This window comes from Mesocricetus auratus, unplaced genomic scaffold (genome assembly GCF_017639785.1).
Source record: "Mesocricetus auratus isolate SY011 unplaced genomic scaffold, BCM_Maur_2.0 Super-Scaffold_4256, whole genome shotgun sequence".
Taxonomy (NCBI): Eukaryota; Metazoa; Chordata; class Mammalia; order Rodentia; family Cricetidae; genus Mesocricetus; species Mesocricetus auratus.
In genome coordinates this window covers 60,143,956-60,161,448 of record NW_024429182.1, presented here as the reverse complement: position 1 = coordinate 60,161,448, position 17,493 = coordinate 60,143,956, and the positions used below count along the sequence as shown (strand labels likewise).

Genomic DNA, 17,493 nt, shown 5'->3' with positions numbered 1-17,493 from the left:
AACAACTGACTCTGCCTTAGAGAAATTTCTTGATTCCTTCTACACCTAGGACTGACTCTACTCTTCCAATCGTCGTACCTCTCATCCACCCCAGCTCTCTATGGTGGTTAAAAGTCTTCCCTGACTATATCCCCAACTGTCCTTGGGTATGGCACATGCATCGAAGTTGGCTGTCCAAGCACCCACTCTGAACTTTCTCTTCTGTCTTCCTTCCCTCCCTCCCTCCTTCCTTCCTTCCTTTTTCTTCCTTTCTTCCCTCCCTTTCTCTCTTCCTTTCCTTTTTTGACATGATCTGAAGTTATAGCCCAGGCTTGTCTCGAATTCACAGCAATCCTGTCATAGCCTCCGAGAGCTGGTTTTACAGGAATACACCAATACACTAGTTTCTTAAAAGGACTTTTAAATTCTCTGTTTCTGGATGCCAACTGCTTTCTGTCTTGTAAGCAAAGTCCTACATAAGGAATTGGGTGGACGTGTTAGGAAATTGCAAAATCCCATACACTTGGTCTGCAGATCCACTCTTTGCAGATCCGGAGCCCGTGCTGGAGGAGGCTCCTCCCCAATTCTCTGTGACCTCGATCACTCCCACGATCCGCCAACGTCCGACTCCTCGTACCCGGCTGGAGTTGCATTCCCCTTCGGGACCAGACCGAGGTTACCGGAGCTTCAGGGTTCCCAACAAAAGTGGCTAGTAGAGCGCGCGCTAAAGGCGCCCAAGCTGGCGGCTCCTTTAAGAGGTGCCTTGGTAGCAGGGTCGTGACGTCATGGGAGTACAGGGTGGAATATGCGCGTAACCGCGGCAGGGCGGGGCAAAGCCAAGGGAGGACCCAGGGACCTGACTGACAGAAATGCCCCATTCGTCTCGCCTCTTCTCTCTGGTGTTGGCTCCACCCCACCCTAGGCTGAGCTCCTGTAAGTAGACCCCGCCCCTACACAGGCCCCACCCTCAATCTGGCTTGGGCCCGAGGCCCCGCCCTTCCAGCGGACCCTGAGCCCGGAGTCCAGACCCAAGCCCGTAGGCTGCCCGTAGGCCCCGCCCACCCACAGGCCCCGCCCTCTGCGCGACCACCAGCCCCGCCTCCTAGGGTCCCACCCTCTATGGGGCGGGACTTGCCCCAGCCGGAGTCGGCGGCGGCGGCTGCGGGAACTTTCCCGGCGGGTCTAATGGCTGCGCGCGGGCCGCTGTGAGGCGCGGCGGCGAGCGGGCGCGGGGCCGCGGAGCAGCGAAGAGCCAGCGACCGCGAGGCTGGAGCCCCGGCCAGGCCCGGTCCGACCCGCGGAGCCCGCGATGCGCTCCGGTGCTGTCCCCCGGCGCAGCTGACGCCCCGCGGCCCCGCGAGACCCCAGCCCGCCCGGCCCCGCAGGAAGCGGCCGCCGCCACCTAGTCCAGCGCCCGCTCCGCCCGGGCACCATGGCGGGGAAGGCGGCCGCCACCGGCACCGCGGTCCTGCTGGTCACGGCCAACGTGGGCTCGCTCTTCGACGACGTAAGTGCCGCGCCGTCGGCTAGGGAGGGGCGGCTGCGGGCCAGTAGTCTCCTAGCTCCGGACCCTGACATCTCCATTTCCAGCTGGAGACCCTAAATTCCGGCCCCTACAGCGCCTTCTACAGCTGCGGACCCCGGGCCAGTTGTCTTTTGGACGTGTGACTCTGATGCCCCCTACCCACAGCTGGGGACATGGACCAGGAATACCTCAGGCCCCAGACCCTGACCCGATAGTGGTGGTCCCTAGGCCAGGAAACTTACAGTTACACACCCCAGACCTTGACACTGCTTTTCTGGTCCCCGAGGCCAAACTGCAAGACCCAGCTTTTGAACCCCAGTCTTAACCCAGACTACAGGAACCCAGCCTAAGTCTAGGTCTTTGAGTCCTGATGCTGGTACCTTCCTGTGATCCGGACGTGCAAATCCCTCTCCCTTTTCTGCTCGCGAACTCCAGAGCCACAAGTACTGATGTGGAATTTTGACCCAGAATCCTGGTACTTGGATGCCCTGGCCTCTAAACGTAACCACATGCTGACCCCAGGTCTCCTGATTCAATCCGGACTCCCTAGTCTCTGATTTCCAAAGTCTGAATTCTGACTCCAGAAACTCAGACTTCCAATTTTGGTCTCTCGACCTCCCGACCCAGACCACGCTGACTCTGAACTCTGAGAGTCCCTACCCTAAAACCTCAGATCCTGCACTTACCCATGGCCTCTGAGCATGAACCCTGGCCTCTAACTCTGCTTCCCAGCCCTATCGCTGAGTCTTCCTCACGAAGTCACAATAGACCTCACCCCCAAACCTTGAGCTCCATTGTCTGAGTCCTGCCTGGTCCCTAGATCCTGTCCCTTGGTCCTGTCTCCTAGGGGGAGTGGGGAGGGCATCCTGAGGTGTGAAGCACCCTTATTTTGCCATGTAACTGGTAATTGCACTAGTTCTCAAATGAGGCAGCTCTATTCAAGCCCTGGAGGACTTTATATTCCTTGTTTACTAATAAAAAGGCGCTGAAAAGCTCTTCAAGGCCAAAAAATGATGCCAAGGCCTTTATCTTCTAGGACTGCTCCTTCAGTCTTAGGTCCCACCCTGGAACCCTGGATTTTCTCCTCTGGGAGGCAGAAGGGAGCTGAGGCCTGGGGCACCGGGAGCTCCCTGGAGCAGGCTGAAGCTGACCTAGTTCAGCATTGCAGCCACGGTGCCACCCCGCTGTTGGTACTTAAACTGCCAACCCAAATAAAGCAGAATGTGGCTCCAAGTGGCATGCTTGTTTAAGAAGAAAGGGTAATGTCACAGATGGAACTATGAAGCCGTGTACTCCCCTTTCTCTCTATCCCTTCCCTTGCCTAGGTGTACAGTTGGGACAATGCCAAGGGCTTGGATATAGCCTGATGTGGATTTCAGGGGAGGGTCCCGTTTCTTTCCTGGCAGCAAGCATGGGAGAAGAGTTTCATTGAGCTGAGTTCTCAGACAGCGTAGGCTTGGTTTTCATTAGGAAAAGGCAGGCGTTATTGCTGTATTTTGTGATTGAATGTTCTAGTTCCCTGCTGGAGAGATACTGCCTACCCTCTCAAGTTATGGACAAGTTGATGTAGTTTCACGTGTGATCGTTTTTCTACAAGGGCCTGTATGGGTGTGTGCCCATATATTTAGCATTCTATTCTAGGCCTTCCAGTAACATGTCACTGTAGCGTGGTTTTGTTCAGATGATTCAGATCCGTTAGCTGTGGCTTCAAAGCCTCAGAAATGTCAGGAAAATTAGGCATGGTGGGGCACTTCCATCTCCAAGGGAAAATAATTTCGCTGTGAAAACATTCTTTCTAGTAATTTTTGATTCTGAGTTCTAGAGTTTTTGTTGTGCTTCAGGCATATACATACATACATACATACATACATATGTCTCTCTGTTGATATTGAAGAGGGTGGCTTAATTCACCTTCTTTTTGGAGCAGGAATTCATCATGTAGCCCTGGCAGGCCTGGGACTCCCTATGTAGACCAGGCAGACAGAGATTCATCTGCCTCTGCTATGGTTAAAGATGGTACATCACATGCCCGGCTTAGCTCACTTTTGTTTAGCAACATGTTCCCTGGATTTTTATTTCCTTCTTAAGCCTTTCGGGAGTGTTGCACTACATTTGTATCTAGGAGTATTTGTCTTGGTGAATTGTACCTAATTCTGAACCAGTCCCCAGGGGCAGGCACATCCTCAGTGGAATGACCAAGAATGGCACACTCATATTCTGGGGCCTGCTTCCCTGGTGGGGGTATGGGTGCTGTGGGAAAGAAGCCGGGGACAGACAGTGGCAAGTTCTCAAGTGAGGTAGATTTTAATCCATTGGTTATCCTAGACTCAGAAAACATGCTTGCGATTGACTGTGCTCCTTGGTGAGCCAGGTGCCACTGATGACAGACGTGCCTCTCTAACGGTGTTCAGGACTGGAAAGGAGTTTTCTCTGTGGGAAACAAGCTCTGCCCTGCCCAGCACAGCGCTTTAGCTGCTGCCTAAGGGAGTCGGTTCCCAGGAGGAAAGTGTCCGATTTGAAACAGTCATGCTGGCTCTGAAGGCGTTTTTTCCTTTTATGCACAAGCAGTAGGTAGTTTTTTTTTCCCCCTGCATTTGTAGTTTTGAAAGTCTTCCCTCTGATGCCCCCTTCCTCTTCCTAATCTAGGGGTGACCCCTCTTAAAACAACATGTAATTTTTTTAATTGGGAATTGAACCCCGACTTCCCTGCTTGGCTATAGGCCCTGGCCCATGTATGTAAATTTTAATCATAGCTTTGTCGTCAGTACCCTGGGATCTCCAGAACATCTTGTTCAGCCTGCTCTTGTCTCACCAACAGTCCTGGCTGGCACCCTTGCCTGGCAGGATGGCCCACTGCAGTTACTGAGCTGTGCTGCTGAGGGCCTACAGGTTGCTTCTGGCCCTTTGACCTTATAGTGGCCAAATGCATCACTGTAGGCAGACCGTGGAAGCGTGCCCAGCCCCCCCCCCTGTGTGTGTGTGTGTGTGTGTGTGTGTGTGTGTGTGTGTGTGTGTTGTACTATCGATAGTCATTGTGTTAAATGTCAAAACTGAAAACATTCAGCATAGAACACTCAGCAGACACTCCATTTGCTGGCAGAGGGCTTGGTCACTTTATACCCAGCACCAGGGCAGGGAAGCTCCACGATCCCTTGGGTGGGAGTGAGACAGTTGAAAAACCAATCTTGTCTTTGTCACTCATTGGGAGAAGAGTCTTTGGCCCATTCTCTGAGGACCTCTGTCCCAGCTGGTAACCCTTCAGAAGTATTTTCCAAGGTATCCAGGGACACCTGTGACTTCCTATCTTTCTAGGAGTGACTGCCACATTGCCTTTGACTGATTCCTAGTTTGACTTGGTGTCACTAGGAGAGAGGAAGTGGGTGACCTGGGCCATGTCTATGATTGTTCTGCTCATCTATCTGGCTGGTGTTTTGACCGGTGTGTTTCTAGCTCTAGAGTTCTTACTAGTTGATTAGTAGTGAACAGAGAGGGTAAATGCTTGAAGGCTCACTTTAGAGTTCTCCTCACCCATACATGGTCAGGCTGTGTTGGCCCTTGGTCCTGTTCTGTATTCAGAGTTAGATGTCATTTGGAGCTGGTTTCCTGCTTTGCTTAGTTTACTACAAAGTGACCTTTTCCAGGAAGACATGGTCGTGCAGAATTGGCAGTGAGTGTTAGTGGGGACCAAGAGTCCATAGTCAGCAGGTGTTCTTGAGCCATAGGATGGAAAGAGGCAAGTCAGAACTGCTGTTGGTGGATAGGCTCAGCCTGGCCCACTTTCCTTTCCCTCCTGTCTCTTTGGATTTATCTTTGTTGCCAGGTTTTCCCCTGGCTTCCATAGGTCTGTTCTGTCCTCCACAGCAGCCTTCAGGAGGGTAGTCTCCACCTTATTCCTCTTCCCAGGTTCTGCCCCACACTTACTCACTCTGAGCCTCTTGGTGTCAGGACTAGGGTCATTTCCTTGTAATCAGCTTAAGAACATTCAAGTCATCTCAATGGGAAGCCCCATGCATTGTCTGTTACCCTCTGTTGCTATTGCTCACCAACTGTATGTTTGCCATCTCTGTGAACTTGTCTATTCTGGAGGTTCCTGGAAGTGGACCTGTGGAGATGTGGATTTTATGTCTGTCTTTTTTTTTTTAACTTAGCAAAGAGTCACAGAATTCTTCTGTTGTAGTATACATCAGTGCTTCATTCCTTTCTGTGGATGGACAGTTGTCTCTGTGTGCTTGTGTTTGTCCAGAGATCGGTTAGTGGGTATTTGGATTGCTTTTGCATCTTGGTTGTGAAAACTGTTGTGAACTCTGGTGTATGTGTTCTTGTGCATGGGTGTTTTCAGTTGTCAGGGTGTGTAGGCCTTGCAGAGGAGTTGCTGAGTCCTGAAGAAGCTGTGTCCTTCCAGAAAAGCCACCAGGATGTCTATACATGGCTGTTACATGTGTTTTGTCTACATGTATGTCTGTGTAGCATATGTGTGCCTGGTGCCCACAGAGGTCAGAAGAGGGCTTTGAATTCCTTGAGAGTGGAGTTACAGGCAGTTCTGAGCTATGTGGGTGCTAGGAATAAAACTAAGGTCCTTTTCAAGACCACAAGTGCTCTTAACCACTGAGCCAACTCTCCAGCCTCCTGCCCCCATCCATTTCACACCCCCTCTACTGGTTCTTGGTTTCTGCACATCCTCCCCAGTACCTAAACCTTTGCTTTTGTTTCTAAGACTGAGTTTCTTGGGAATCCTATGTTTGCTTCTCCTTTCCCATCTCAGGGTGGTATACCCAGGGTAAGCCACACCTTCCCTGGCCATGTTCACTTCCTGGTCCTCACCTAGATTCCATTTCTCTTTTTGGTGCCCAAAACTGCAGGAGAGAGGCTGAAACTGAGGCTGAGGCCAAGATGGACTTGTGCAGCACAGAGGGCCCAATCAGGCCCACCACAATTGACCTCCACAGAAGACCAGCGCTTTCTTTTTAAAAAGCTAATTTTAGCCAGGTGATGGTGGTCCATGCCTTTAATCCCAGCACTGGGGAGGCAGAGGCAGGTGGATCTCTGAGTTTGAGACCAGCCTGATCTACAGAGCTGTCAGAGTTACACAGAGAAACCTTGTCAAAAAACAAATAACAACAACAAACCCAACAACAAGAACAACAAAAACACCCATATTCTCCTCTGTGTGTGTGTGTGTGTGTGTGTGTGTGTGTGTGTGTGTGTGTGTGTGTGTGTGATTATAGTGCCTATGGAGGCCAGAAGAGGGCACCTATACCCTGGAACTGGGTGCTAGAAACTGAACTTGGCTCTTAACCAGTGAGCCATTCCTACTATCACTCTCTTGAAGTGGGATTGGCTCACTTGTCTCTTTATTCTTTGGCAGAGCATGTGGCTGTCAGTGGCCTGGTCTTTCCTGCTGGAAAAGGCTATTTTCGAAGTTTAGCATTTTGAGATATACCTGGTGATTGTTTCCATGCTGTGAGTGCACCCCACCTCCAGTGTTTCCCAGCTTTCTTCCTTTTGGCACTGCTGTTTGTGACCAGAGATTTCAGTAGGCAGTCTGAATTATAGTCAGTTTACTGAATAGGTAAGAGGATTACTAGGCTGTGGTGATGCACACGTGTATTCCCAACACTCAAGAGGCAGAAGCAGGTGGATCTCTGAGTTCCAGGACAACCTGGACTACAGTGTGAGTTCCGAGACAGCAAGGGCTACACAGAGCAAGCTTGTCTCGGCCTCCAACTACCCCCTCAAGAAAGTAAGACAGGACTGTCTCTTGTCTCCTAGGGTGGTAGGATCAAGTGAGACAGTATTGCAACATTGATGCTACTGTTACTGGTGCTTCTGACCACTGTGTGAAACCATTTCTGGTTTGTAAACACAGGTGACTTTCCACAGACATCATTTCCTGGCTGCTTTCAATGTTTAGAGTTTTGAGATACAATGTTTAGAATTTAGAGATACACCTGGTGGTCGGCTGCCTCAGTGCTATGCTTGTCGCTAACCCCAGTGTAAAGGAACTGGGACCATGGGTCTCTCACTGTTAATGACTAGCCCTCGAGGTTGCAGTATCCCTCTTTTGGACTGCCATCCTCCTTGTGGCCTATTTTCATTGCTCCAGAGGTGCTGAGGGGCCTGGGTGCTTGGGGGCTGCTTGAAATAAGAACTATTTTTCCATCTTTGATGTAAGCACTTTGAGTAGAGCTGTTGGATGCCCCAGTGACATTTGGGGCATTGTGTTCACACAGTTCACATAGACAGCTGAGCAGTCTCATCATGAGGGGCCCTCCTCCCAGTAACAGGGAGGGTCTCTGCTTGGTTTTGGAATCTATGATGGGTGTTTTCATGGACTTGGTGGTCTGATTGGGAAGGCACAGAAACCCAGCCCAGACCTGTGAAGGACCTCGGGAGTCCCTGTCCCCGGCAGGCAGTGAGACTACAGCTGAGAGGATTTAACTTGCAAAGAGGAGCCAGCTTCCTTTGTTACAGCTGGGAGAGTGTGGGCTCTCTCCGGAAATGGCCTCAGCTCTGAGGTGTTCGCCTTCTGTCCTGTGTTGTTCAAGGACAGCCATGCTCACACTGGGTGTCCTGCCCTGATGTGAGCTCAATGAATGACCAGAGTGCCTGAGACAGAGAAAGCAGACTTGTGCCCCTCCCAGTCAATGAGTGAGTCCTTTTCAGTTGTTAGGATATTTGGGAATCTCCTATACCAACAGACTCTCCAAAGGCCTGGGGAGGTGCCTACTCTGGCCAGACTCTTGGTACAGCTAGGTGGTCAGCTAGGTCTCCCTTGCAAGTATTACCCTTGGAGTTGCAGGGAGGGAATTGGGAAGGTTTGGCAGCCAGTCTGAGCTCCTCTCTTTCCTGGAGAGTAGATTAGGTTTTGGTCTTCAAGCATGGTGAAACCTAAAAATGTCTAGAACTAATTCTCAGGGAAGGCAGTGCTGAACTGTGAAACCCAGCCTGATCTTGAGCCCCCCAGAGTTTAAGGACCCTGGTGCAAACCTTCTGACAAGATACAATGAGAGAAAGTTTTTTGGACTTTCCTTGATGATGAATAATAATAAGCATCCACAATGTAAGACCAATGAGAGGCCATTGCCTGTGTTCATGCTAGGATAATGTTGATCCAGACATGGAAATCCTACTCTGATTTAATGATACTCTAGTATTGGCAGATTGGGAGTGGCAAGCACCAGCTTAGTGCAGCATCCCTGTGGACTCTGTGGGAGCCTGGCTCCTCACCATTGGTCCTTAGCCCACAGTTTCTCACAACTGCTCTGTTTTGTGAGCATGTCTTTGGACTTTATATCCGAGACACTTGAGTCACTGTTATGCTTCTGCTTGGCATTAGTGATGAGTACACCCCTGGTGCCTGCATAGCTCCTCCAACATTTAAACTGTGAAAGGTTTTTTGAGAGGTGGTATGTGACCGGAGGAGTGATTGTTGGATGTCCTTATGCCACAAAGAGAAGCTGTGCCTCTATAGGATGCTTAGGTAGTTATCTTGTATAGATTAACACTTGTGATGCAAAGGGTCCTAGGACCTGGCTAGGGCTCTGGGTGGACTGGGCTTAATGTTTGATGTAAGGAGATTCCAGCCTGGAGATAGGCCCTGATACCAGGACACTAGTGCTTTGCAAGTTCAGAACACACTGCCTCTGGGTTTGTTTTCCCTTTTGTAAATGGAATGTCTTCAACTCATTTCCAGGAGTATCTCTGTGGGCTAGTTACTGCAGAGTCCTGGCATAACTGATTGACCATTGTGACTTTGAGCCATTTGTCTTCTTGACTTTTCTCTCTGATGAGGGTATAGTGCCTTTCCTTGGAGTTTGCTGGAGCTCTGGGTTATTCTCCCCGCCCTTTGTCCTGGGGTATGCATGTGAACAGACCTAGCTGCCTTTTTGTGTTGGAACTGTTGGACCAGCCCCTGCCTTCTGGTCTGGCCCTACTCCACCTCTAAACTGGCAGTACCCCAGAGCATAGTCTCCTTCTTCACGGTGAATCTGACCCAAACTCCAAGTCTATTGGCTGGCATGGTTGGACCTTCCAGCTGATGTGCTTGCTCTGCCCTTTCAAATTGGTTCCAGGCCTTTATCTCCTCTTGGAGGCTCAGACAGACCATATCCCGAGTCAGCATGGACACTGGGGTCTGCTACCTTTCTTTAAAAATGTATTTATATTTATTTCCATGTCCATGTGTTTATGTATGTATGTGTAGGTGCCCATGGAGAACGGAAGAGACATTGGATCCCCTGGAGCTAGAGTTTCAGGTGGTTGTGAGTTCTGGGAACATGGATGCTGGGTACCAAACTTGGGTCTTCTAGAAGACTAATGCATTTTTAACTGCTGAGCCATCTCTTCAGTGTCCCTATCCCCTCTCTTATCGGACATGTGACCCTTCAGCAAGCCAGCATCACCTGGGAATCTGGTAAAGCATACTAAAGCTAAGTGCTTCTGGGTAAGCACAAGGTTCTTGAGGCCTTGCCTCTGCCCTCCGAGTTCCATGTGGGGAACTTGCTGTGGGTCCCTAAGGACAGCAGCCTGCCTCATCTTCACTATGTCTCTGGGTGCTGAGCTGCTGCCACATGGCTGACCAACCACTCAGCCTGAACGCATGTGGCTAACGGTTATAGCCTCCTGTATGACCTGGCACTGGTCCCAGAGGAACCTCATGCCCTGCAGCTTTGTTGTCTGGCTGCCTTGACCTGCTGCAACACTTGGGACTCCCCAGAAGCCTTGCTTCTGCACTGGTGCAGTCTCCCCTGCTCATGTTTTGTTCCCTCTTCTCCCTCACAGTGCTTGTTGCTCAAGTAGGACACATTTCTACATCTGTGGCCTCTGAACCACTGTTCTTTCCTAGGGACGCCTCCAGATCCCTGCAGGGGCAGGCGACTCTCACTGATCCTTCCAGAACCAGCTTATGTCCTGCCTCCCTTGTCTCCAACCTGAAGTGATTCCAGGCTTTGCTTTGTCATGTAACTTTGCCCTGTCGACAGCTTTCAACATATACATTTATCCAGATGTCTGACCTCTGGCAGTAGCACTATGGATGGTTTGGGGTTCTGCATGAGTGGATAGAGGGCAGGAGTGGAGCCCTGGTGGGTTTCCTTGAAGTTGCTGATAACCATGTCAGGATGAAGGTGGAGACCAGGTGGAAGGTGTTTAAGTCAGCTGACACTAAAGGCAATATGTTGCCCTGGCACGGTAACGTTAGCATTGGTTCTGCTTGCATCTCATGTGCCATGGGAATAAGTATGACAAGACGCACTCTTTTGGCTAGTGGAAAAGTCTGGTTCTTGAGCTGTAGCTCTCTCCCCTCTTTCCTTTAAGCACTTTTATTGTGGAATAATATGCGTACTATTCAGTTTACCTAGGAGGCTGTACAGGTCAATGACTATTGGAAAATGCCTGCATTTATGCAACTGTTGCCATGAAGCAGTTTTGCAACACTTCCCGCCTGTTCCTCTGCAGTGCTCAGCCCCAGCTCCTGGCCCCACCCGCCTCAGCTCTGCTGTCCTGTTACATCCTGTCTTTCCGTAAGTTTTCACATCATGGAATCATGTGATGGTCAGTCTCATGTCTGGTTTCTCTCACTGAGCATAGTGTGATGATTTTGAGGCTCCTCAGTTTTGTGTCAACAGTTGACCTGGCTCATGACTGAGTTGTATTGCACTGTATGGTCACATGGTTCATTCATTCCCAGCAGTCAGACCTTTGGGGTACAGTGAGTGAGTAAACATTGTTTCTATGGATATAAATGCTTATCTCCCTGGGGCTTACAGTTGGGTGTGGGTGCCCACTTCCCTGGGACTGATTGAACAGTGTGTGCGTCTGTTTCTGGGTGTGCACCATTTCATACCTTTCTGGCATTGTCTAGGGCTCAGCCTTTTGCTATGCAAGCATCTTGTGGTACCTTCCTCATGATGCATGGATATGGAGTGCCCTAAGTATTTCTAGCCTCTTTTATATAGTAGGCATCCTATAAGTTGGTTCCTTTGCCATATTGGTAATGGATTTTGGCAATGACTATGGTGGGCAACTCCATGATTGCTGTCCTTCTGCTCACCTCTCTAGGAGGGATATAGGGCGCTCGGACCCCCACTAGCAGCGCCATTTACTTGGAGAGACAGGCAGGTGTGATAATGCTCCTTCATTGAGTACAGTTAATTCAGGTGAAGCAGGAGTAGGCATCCTCCTAGGAGTACTCAGTAGAAGATCCTCTTCTGTTGTCCACAGATGTAGGAAACATGCTACTGTTGAGGGGCAAAGGGGTCCTGCAGTTCACCTCATTCCTATCAATCTCCGAGGTGGGAATTTTCCAGAATCATCACTGGCTATTGACCTGGTATCCTTGCCTTTTCTCAATCACCTTTTCCCTGGGGTCTGGATTTGTATTTTTACATCTATGTGCATGTCTGAGAGGCACTTTGTGGCTGTAGCTCTGTGGACCTATCACCCAGGCTCTGTGTAGGATTGTGGTCATGTTGTGGATAAGTCATGGCATGCTGGGTGGAGGCATTGCTGCCAGGCAGGTGCTTCTTTGGGCTTGGCAGTAGCATTCCTTGAGGTTACATTGGAAACATCTGTCTGTGATGTTATAGATTGGCTTTCTTGGTAGCAGGTGGCTGTCTTGACTTTGGCCTGTCAACATGGGCAGCCAATGTAGGAGAATGGGGGGGTGTTAATTGCAGCTGAGAGGCATCTGGCTGCCTTGGTGGGAGAACAAGAAGAAGGGTGAATTTGGTCTAGTTTCTCTATTTAGGAGGGTCTTTGGCCTAGTTGAAGGCTGTGGGGTGATGGGCTGTCAGACTTGCTGGCTCATTGCACCTTTTCTTGTTTCTGTGGGCCCCTCAACATTGTAGGGCCATTTTGCCAAGCCTGGTTGTTGCCTCGCTAAGAGTTGGTTATTGGAATGGCTTGGGTGTGTGGCCCTGGGTCCATTTGGGCTTGAGGCTCTATTATACTAGGCCCTGTCTGAGGTCCTGAGAAGGAGCTAGGAAGGCCTACTCTTCAGTCCTGAGGAGCCTCCCTTGTCTACCTTTTGGGATTTTGGTGATTGCTGACTGCATGATGAGTTAAAATGAGCAGTCAGAGTAGGGATGTTTTTGGGTTGCTGGCTCTGACCACCCAAGTGACACACATGTAGATGCTGAGAGTCAGCCATTCAGCTTCCTTCTGTGGACTCTGAGAACCTTCTCCTGGAGGAAAAGGTTGCTGCTCTCATTGGTCAGTGAGCCCCTGGGGTGTTTTGGGGTTGTGTACTGGTTCCTGGCTACAGAACTTTGGAGGGGAGGGTGCTTCAATAGACACTTGCTTTGTCCAGTTCAGTAAGTGTCAAGTGTTCCTAGCATCTTGGCTGAGGCCCACCCATGCTGTGTATGATCTAGGGCCATTTGGAGTCACTCTCCCAGGGCTTGTTCTGTTGGGATGGCTGGCATCTGTCCGAGGAGCAGGCAGATTTCTGGGGACATGTTTTGCTGCTTTTCTCCTTCATCATAGTTCGGGTTTTTCAGATCTGTCATAACTTCCTGTTTCGTTGTAACGACCTGGGGCCCTTACTGTTGCAGTCAGGTGGTGTGCTCTGTGCACTGTCCAGGTGGGAGGAAAGGGCTGGGCCATGTGTGGGACACAGGAGTGAGCCATGGAAACTGATCACTAAGGCAAATAAAACATTACCCTGTGACAGACATGAGGCTGTCTGAGACCCTCACTGGGTCAGATGGGGTCTCACTTCTGCCACTCTGCCTCACTTGGTGTAGTAGCTTTGGGGTTCCCCCAGACCAGCTTGCTGTTACCTTTACAGAGCGTAAGTTTCACGTGGCTCTGCTATGTCTTAGAGGAAAGACAGGGCCTAGGGAGGGCATGCTGGGAAGTGAGGAGAGGACTCTGGCAGGAGGGCCTTGGTTCGCTGGATGCAGTCCAAGGTGCTTTTCACGTCAGGCTTGTCACTCACTCTCATGGCTCTGGGAGTTGGGCTTCCCCTGCAAAGACACTGGTGATCCACCTTCCCCACAGCCTAGGATAATTCTGAATGAGAAGGTCTTCGTGGAGCCAGTCTCAAGTGGTCTACAGTACAGAGATGCTCTGATGTGGAGAGCACATGGCCCTGGTGCAGTGGCAGGAGCTGAGTCCTGAAGGCTTTGGTTTGGAGGATCAGAGCCAGCTGGAGAGGCAAGGAAGGAGTGGCTGTTAGGGTACTGTGACACAAGAGCAGAGTCAGGAAATGGGAGCCAGTGTGGCTGATATGGCTGGCAGTAGTAGGAACAAGCACTGTGGGCTTAGAGTTACTACTGTATGCTAATGGTTCTTAGGCCCCTGCTTCCTTACAGTGAACAAGGTCATTGGCCGGGGTGTGTCTAGTGGGAGAGTGTGGTGAGTTGTGGGGTACCATGTCTGCTCTATTGCTATTGTTGTCCCTTAGAGTGGGGCCTTGAATCTGGTTGAGCCCCTGAGCTGACTGTAAATTGTTTCTTTATCTACAGATAAGCAGTTTCTCCCATGGAATAAGAGAGGTTGTGTTTGAGGTGGGTGTAGGGGAGTCTAGGAGCTTCAAGTGACTGGGGACTTCTGGGCTGTGGGGGTGTCTTGAATGGCAGGATGCTGGACAATAGGAACATGGTGGTATACCTAAGAACTGTGGATAACAGACTCAAAGACACTAATATATGATCTTTCCATTTTGTTTGTTAATAAAATTCTACTTTGGGAGAGGTCAGATATATCCTAGTGTTAGTAGGAAACCAACACCTTTGCTTTGATGGCCTCAATGACCGTATTCTCCTGTAGTGGTATGTAAGATAGATGCATAACATTGACCTCCCTGTTCACATTCTGGAGGGGCTAAATGCTGTGAGCTGCATGACCTACATAGATGTGCAGTGGAGGGATTTCATAGTCTTTCAGTGGTGTTTGCATTAGGGGTCTGTCTTAACTGATGAGATACCGGCTTGCAGCATCTTTGTAGGAGAGTGCTCAGCACTTACCTGCTGAAATCAGCTTACCCTCAATGTGTAACTTGTATTCTTCCTGCCAGCCTGGTCCCAGAGCCGCATCAGTCCCAAATGAATACTCAGGACGCTATATTAATTATAAAGCTGTTTGCTGTTTGCTATGGTTTCTTAATGGCTAGCTCTGACTTAATTATTAACCCATAATTACTAATATATATTTTTATAAGGACTTACCTTTCTGAGGATGTCACCCTGACTCATCCTCTCCTCCTGGGATCACATGGTGACTCCTCTCTTGACTACATTTCCCAAGATCCTCCTTGACTCCTAGTCCTACCTATCTTGTTTCCCTATTGGCCAACAGTGCTTTATTTATCAACCAATAAGACAACATATACACAGAAGGACTTCCCCCATCACCAGTGAATGCTGTTCATGAAGCAATTCAACTGTTACAGGTGGCAGAGCTGAGTCTTCAGGTACTTGCCAGAATGTCCCTGGGGTACCTGTTGAAAGACCCAGGTACTTGTGTCTGAGGGCAATGAATTGAATTGGATCAGGAACACGTGGTTAGGAAAAGAAATAAGCAGTTTAAGAAGGAAAACCCTCCTGGGGATGGGAGTGGGCTAGTGAGCTGAGGGTAGCATCCAAATCACCAGGCCACAAGGGACATGACCCTTTATAGGAATTTACTTATAAATTTACCTATAGTAACACCGACCTCTTCTATTTTAGCTCAGGTTTTTCTTGTAACAGCTCTCTCTGTTATATGAAGCTCAAGTGAGGAAGGGCTTTAGTCTTTTGCTAAAAACTGGCCTGAACATGCTCCAATTGTATGAAGCCCAGGTTGGGAAAGGCTTCCAGGTTTTCTGTCAGCTGGCAATTTAAGATTTATTAGTTGGTATGCTGGCACATACCTTTAATTCCAGCACTTGAGAGACAGAGGTATTTGGATCTATCTCTGTGAGTTCAAGGCCAGTTTGATCTACATAGTGAGTTTCAGGCCAGCCAGAGCTACATAACAAGACCCTGTCCCCAAAAGCAAAACAAAAAGCATACACAAGATATTTATTTTTTATTTATGTGTCTGATTGTATGTGCACGACATGGGTGTGGGTGCCCTTGGAGGCCAAAAGAGGTCATCAGATCCCCTGGACCTGGAAGCCAGCTGTGAGCTGTCATGTGGGTTCTGGGAACCAAGCTCAGGTCCTTTGAAAGAGCAGCAAGTGCTCTTAACTGCTGAGCCATCTCTCTGGCCCCTTACACACACATGGTTTCTCTGTGTAGCTCTGGAGGTCCTGGGATTCATTCTGTAGACCAGGCTGTCCTTGAACTCAGAGATCCTCCTGCCTCTGCTTCTCAAGTACTAGGATTAAAGGTGCACCCAGCACCCTTATGTTGATTTTAATGTAGCTTTCTTTCAGCCTGTGTTCTCCTGTCACACAGTTCTATTAAGATGGCAAAGGATTTGGGTTTGGATGAGGCCTGCCTGGCATTTGGCCATGGTTCTCTGCTAGCTGCAAAGTTACTGCCCAGAATGTGCTTTTTCACTCTGAGTGCTGTCCAAGTGTGATGGAGCCTCTGGAAGGCTGCTCATAGCTGTCTTGTGCTTTAGAGAGGGTCAGTCTCTGTCCTCTGGGAAGCTGATACAGTGCTATTGTTATTGTTGAAAGTGTTCCGATTCTCACCATGCATTCGTTTCTTACTTTATAGAAAAAGCAACTTGACTTCCAGGCTTGGTGTTAAAGCAGGGTAGGCAGGAGAATGTGGTGGTACCTGACAAGGGAGGGACACTCTTTGTCTTTATCTCTGGGCTGCCTTCCCATAGGCCCATATGTGACTGGGGTTGCCAGGAGCCAGTTAAGAGTCATTGCTTTCCTGAGACCAACCTGGGAATGTCTGGGTACATGCACCAAGCAAACATGAACACATTGACATGAGGCTTTTGTGGAGACTGCTTGCACTGGGACTAATCTTAGCTAATCCGTCATGATCCCTTCTCCGACCTTGGTGTCCTGGATGATACCTGCTCTGGTATTTCTGTCTCTTGAACAGTGTCCCCATGTGGTCTTTCTGGAGGGTATTTGGAACTACTTGGTACTTTGCTGCCGATTCTCTAGATTAGAAGAGCCAGGACATGGTAGCAGTGGCATTGGCTCCAGTGTGGGGATGTTATACAGGAAACCTGGTTGTCTTTTCTCCAGAGCTGGAGCAAGCTCCACAGTAGGGGGGAGAGTGAGATATATATATATATCATTGATGAGGTGTGTAGAGCCCCTGTGCATTTCCACAGGACTTTATCTCCCCCTCAGAGTGAGGAGCACAGATATTCAGAGGGACTTTTGAAGTGGAAGCTACCTTGCGATGGTGACTTTCCAGGCACTTGCTGGCTGCCACCGCCTGTGCAACTTCCAACTTCTCAGAGTCCCCAAGGTCTGGAAGTTGTGGTCACTTCTGCATCTGTGCCCAATGTGCCTAGCCCAGACTGAGTTGAGTAGATTAAGTGTCCTTCCCAGACTTGCTCAGTGTTGCTTCATCTAGGATGCTCACTGAGTCCTGGGCCTTGTCATTCACCTTAGCTGGCCAAGTGCTGTGGGTCCTTAGCCCCCTCAGCTTGTAACTTATATCTTGTGGCCCTTGCCTTGGAGCCGCATTAGCAGACTGGAGAAGCCTCCATGGAAAGGTTTCATTATTCCATGACTGCTGGCAGTTTGTGAAGCAATGGGTTCTGCTTTTGTGCACATGGTGTGGGTGTGGCCTAAACCAGCTGCTTCCTTAGGACCAGGGTTTTCCTTATCTCAGCCCCACTGACTGAACACATGGGTAAGTAAGGCTCCACCTCTTGAATATTTGGGGTGTGTGTGTGTGCGTGTGTGTGTGTGTGCGTGTGTGTGTGTGTGTGTGTCTGTCTGTCTGTGAGAGAGAGACAGAAAGAGAGGTGTCCATATCTGTAGAACATTCCTCATTTTCATTTGGAAGAGTCTGTCTGTACTAGTTTCTTTTATTATTATCTATAAATATAAAGTTCAGATAACAGCTCAGCATTTCCATATA

At 49.5% G+C, this 17,493-nt stretch overlaps 1 protein-coding gene across 1 annotated transcript in view; it reads left to right on the top strand.

The window, feature by feature from the left end:
* Window positions 1-1,186: 1,186 nt before the first annotated feature.
* The window catches only part of Inpp5a (inositol polyphosphate-5-phosphatase A), a 187,945-nt gene continuing 171,638 nt past the window's right edge, over window positions 1,187-17,493 (top strand). The window contains exon 1 of the mRNA XM_040752163.1: window positions 1,187-1,486. Coding sequence (XP_040608097.1) covers window positions 1,412-1,486 — 75 coding nt within the window. The 5' untranslated portion in view covers window positions 1,187-1,411. The remainder of the gene's footprint in view (window positions 1,487-17,493) is intronic.